Source organism: Pseudorasbora parva, chromosome 1, assembly GCF_024679245.1.
Source record: "Pseudorasbora parva isolate DD20220531a chromosome 1, ASM2467924v1, whole genome shotgun sequence".
Taxonomy (NCBI): Eukaryota; Metazoa; Chordata; class Actinopteri; order Cypriniformes; family Gobionidae; genus Pseudorasbora; species Pseudorasbora parva.
The window spans coordinates 68,648,487-68,652,582 of record NC_090172.1 but is presented as its reverse complement, the minus strand read 5'-3'; the positions used below and the strand labels follow the sequence as shown (position 1 = coordinate 68,652,582).

The following is a 4,096-nucleotide window of genomic DNA, read 5'->3' as shown; positions in this document are numbered from 1 at the left end:
ACTGTTATTTTTTTGAACACACCCCTTTCAACTAATTGCCCAATTGCACAGCCTTAAGAGCGTGCATATCATGAATGCTGGGTCTCATTTGTTTTCTGAGAATCTACTGAACCTACTGGTAACTTGTTTGCCACGTAGCAATAAAAAATATACTAAAAACCTTGATTATTCTGGTTAGTCACATTGTACTGCTATTATTTTAAACAAGACTGTATATATATATAGAACTTGTCTTATATTTGGCTTTATATATATATATATATATATATATATATATATATATATATATATATATATATATATATATATATATATCAGAGTTTCCGCTAGAAAAAAATGGTGCCGGTCAAAGTGACCGGCAGAGGTTTCGTTTTCCGGACATTTTAATGATATGCCGGTCAAATATCAAATATCGCCTTTTAATTAGTCACGTTGAAAGAACACTGAAAGCAGTTTATGTAACTTAAAAAAATGACATAATCAGGCCGTATATGCAACATGTTTATTAGCCTAACTTTCAAATAGACGAAAAAATCATATATATTTTTTTTACTATGGTTTCACATTTCATAGTTTAACAAACCAACCCCCTTTCCCACATAAAATATCCGAATATAGCATTGTTTTTACAATGTCAAGCAAATTTAATTATAAAATCAGTGTCTCATTTAGTTGGTAACATTTAAATTGGCCACTGTGAGAAATGACTCCTTGTCAAATGAACTTGAACAAACAAATGACTAGGCCTATAACATTGTCTCGCGTCATTTTTTTGGCTACTTTTTACGCTTTTTTGCAGTGCTGAATTGTGCAGCTGCCGACTTAAAATCAAAAGTTCCCAGTGTCTCTCCACAACTTGCAATGCGCATAAGCCGCGTAACCTTGTTCTCCGCAAGGCGACTTCGCTGCTTCGTCTTGATCCGATTCTGCAGCGAGAACCCCCTCTCTGCAGGAACACTCGAGACAGGGATTACACAGGCTATCTTGGCGAGCTTGGTCCACTCTGGATATATTTCGCTGAAATCACATATGAGGACTTCGCAGGCTGTGGAGAAATGCAATCCTCCATAGCCACGGAGCGCTGTCATGACAGCGAGGGCATCACGTCGCAGGCTTACGGCATCGATAAGAGGAGCGGTGTCCGCAGACTCAAGGCTTGTAAAATGGCAAACAATCCTTCTGATCGCTGGTTCTGCATATTCTTGGAGAGCTATAAGATAATATAGGTGAGAACGATATTAAAATTATAGGCCTTCAAAAGAATGCTGCGTTTATTATAAATAGGCCTGTATGGGTCATTCTGTGGAAAAGTCAATTTTTCTGGCCCTAGCCTTTACAAAAATATCATACTTAAAAACACTTTAGGGTTACAATTTCTTTACATTTTAAAATAAAACAATGTTATTTGAAAAATTACACCTTCTTGCGCCATCAATAGGCTATTTGATTTTTATTAATTCTATAGAATTCCCATTATATCCCATATTTAAACTATAAAATATTCTTTTTATTTCTGTCACATTAAATACAATATGTATTTAATGTGACGACATAATAATTTTACATCCGTTTAATTCTACTACACTCAAAAGTTAAGATTTAAAGGATTGCATCATTAATTTGAACCGATTTTCAAATAGTTTTATTGTTATATGGTTGCGCAAACGAACTAACCTCATTCAAGCACACTTTTAACAACCCTGATTAAAATAAATAAAACATTATCTCTCCATATTTGTTGTATTATTATTTTTCGTTAACTCTGACTACATTATGCTGAAAAAAATGAAAATAATATTTAATAAAAACCTTTAGCTAAAAGTATGCCAAAGTATGGTAACACCAGTGACAAAAGTTACTTAAATAAAAGTCTTTAAATAAATGCACAAAAATATAATTTTTTATTTATATATTTTACATTTTTATTAATCTAATAATGTGGTGAAAGTTTAAATGTTAGAAAAACAAATACAGTTTAAGACACCTTGCCAGTTGCCATACCATAAGTGGACATTTCTGTAGAATGACCCACATCAACATCTCCTACTTACCACTATGTGTCTGCGGATATCTAGAGGGGTTCAGAAGGGCATCGAGGCAGTGAAGTAGATCCATGCAATCCTCGGGGAACCGATCTAGCAAGGCATCTATCAGATGTTGAACATAGCGTTCTCTTGCTTTTTTGAAAGCTTGAATGGAGCGGTCGCTTGAATTAGTCACTTTGACATCCTTGTACGTGCCGTCTTTAAATCCTGCCTGGAATGTTTCCTCTTCTGGACCGGGGACATCTCGTAAGTGTGTAAAGGCCGCGACAGATGCTTGCACTATTGGTCGGATGCTGGAAAGATTGACGTTGTCTTTCTGAAAAACTAAATTCAGTTTTGTCATCACAGGTAGTAGATCGGCCAGTGCGTGAGTCAGGGCTATGAAGCTGTATGTCTGGATTTGACCAAGCAGCCCTTGTGCTTGGGTATTTCCTCCCACTGCCTCTTCATTAATTTCCATTGCCACAGCTGCCCAGTTGTGCTTCATGGCCTCCACAGCCCTGTGTAGGGATAGCCAGCGGACTGCACACGGCTGCTTGAGGCTGACCATGTCCTCATCACTGAGTGCAGCTGTTAATTGACGGAGCCGGGCTGTTCTGGTGGCAGAGTGTCTGTAGAAGGAGTACACCGAGGAGATCGTGTTTTTGTAAGCTCTGATGTTTTCCACAGCTTTCTCTGCGTCCAGCGCAGCAAGTGCAGCCCTGTGGGCAACGCAGTGCACCTGGATAGAAAAGGGATTTGCTTGCTTAAACAAAGCACCCACCCCACCATGCCTTCCCATCATTACACTTGCACCATCTGAACCCAGGCCAATGACACGGGACAGTGCTATATCCATTTCGCGAAGCACCGCAACAACGCGATCATAAATGCATCTTGCTGTCCCGGAGTCCACATCATAATTTCCAAGAAAGCATGTCTCCACCTTTCCTTTTATTTCCAGTTTTAGATATATTATTAACTTTTTGTTCACAGTGATATTTACAGTTTCATCAATTATTATTCCAATGAAGTCACTGTTTTTCAGTTTTTCACGGATCTGTTCCACCACGACGTGTTCTAATGCCTTTTCCATATCATCAACAGAGTCGCTGTGGCAATAAATGCCATCGGTGGTGACAAAATCTGGAGCCTCGAGAGCTTGCAGTAGCTCAGTCTGTGCTACAAAATGGTTAGATGGGAGATCGTGTTTTGCCATGTGGAATACAATTTTGAGCTGAGAGCATAGTTTTTTCTTAGATGTTTCCGTGGCCTTGTCACAGTGGCCTTTCATCGCAACCTGCTGTGGCGTTAAATTGTGCGCCGCAACATGGTCATTGCTCTGACTATGTTCAATGAGAGCAGACATTCTCAAATTATTTGACCCTCTTGTGAATCCGTTGCGTCGTCCTGCCTTTTCGCAGCGCGAACAGAACATTTTTTCGTTACCATCAACTACCTCACATCTTAGCCATGGGAACTTCTCACTCCATTCCGACCGATATGCCCTACACTTCGGCTTTTTCTCCAGTGGTGGCGGAGCTGTCTGGCTCTGGACATCTGAGGCTTCAGGCGTTCCTGATTCAGTATCCCCCTTCGCGTCTGGCCTTTGAAAAAAACTTTTAAGGCTAGTCTGCCTGGGCCTGGCCATATTTGAAACGTCTTTATATATAGTTCGTTGTCTATATTAATTATAGCCGTTAGGCGTGCGCTTTTTTTGAAATGCAGCATGCGATGTTGTTTAAAAACTTTCAAACGGTCGATTCAGATTGTGTTAGGGGGGCGGGGGCGCGGCCGGGATTATTAGGCAGTTTTAATCGGACAATTTGACCGAAAATATTTAATTTTGTCGGACATTTAATTTTTTTTCCGGCCAATGTCCGGTAATTACCGGACAACGGAAACCCAGATATATATATATATATATATATATATATATATATATATATATATATATATATATATATATATATATAAAGCCAAATATAAGACAAGTTCCATTTTATTTTTAATAATAACAATAATAATAATGATAATACATTTTATTTAAAGGTGCCTTTCTCGGCACTCAA

General features: G+C 38.6%; 1 protein-coding gene across 1 annotated transcript; it reads right to left on the bottom strand.

The window, feature by feature from the left end:
• Positions 1–776: 776 nt before the first annotated feature.
• On the bottom strand, positions 777–3,675 carry LOC137075866 (zinc finger protein 862-like). The gene is made up of 2 exons (XM_067444849.1): positions 2,052–3,675; positions 777–1,210 (listed from the first exon to the last, which is right to left on the bottom strand). The coding sequence occupies exons 1-2, from the start codon at positions 3,673–3,675 to the stop codon at positions 777–779; spliced, it is 2,058 nt and encodes a 685-aa protein (XP_067300950.1).
• Positions 3,676–4,096: the final 421 nt, after the last annotated feature.

Excerpts from the sequence above, each read along its gene's own strand:
- LOC137075866 (XM_067444849.1), bottom strand. The coding sequence starts at position 3,675 with ATGGCCAGGCCCAGGCAGACTAGCCTTAAAAGTTTTTTTCAAAGGCCA. Across the intron at positions 1,211-2,051 it reads ATATCCGCAGACACATAGTG|CTCTCCAAGAATATGCAGAA; the intron begins GTAAGTAGGAGA and ends ATTATCTTATAG.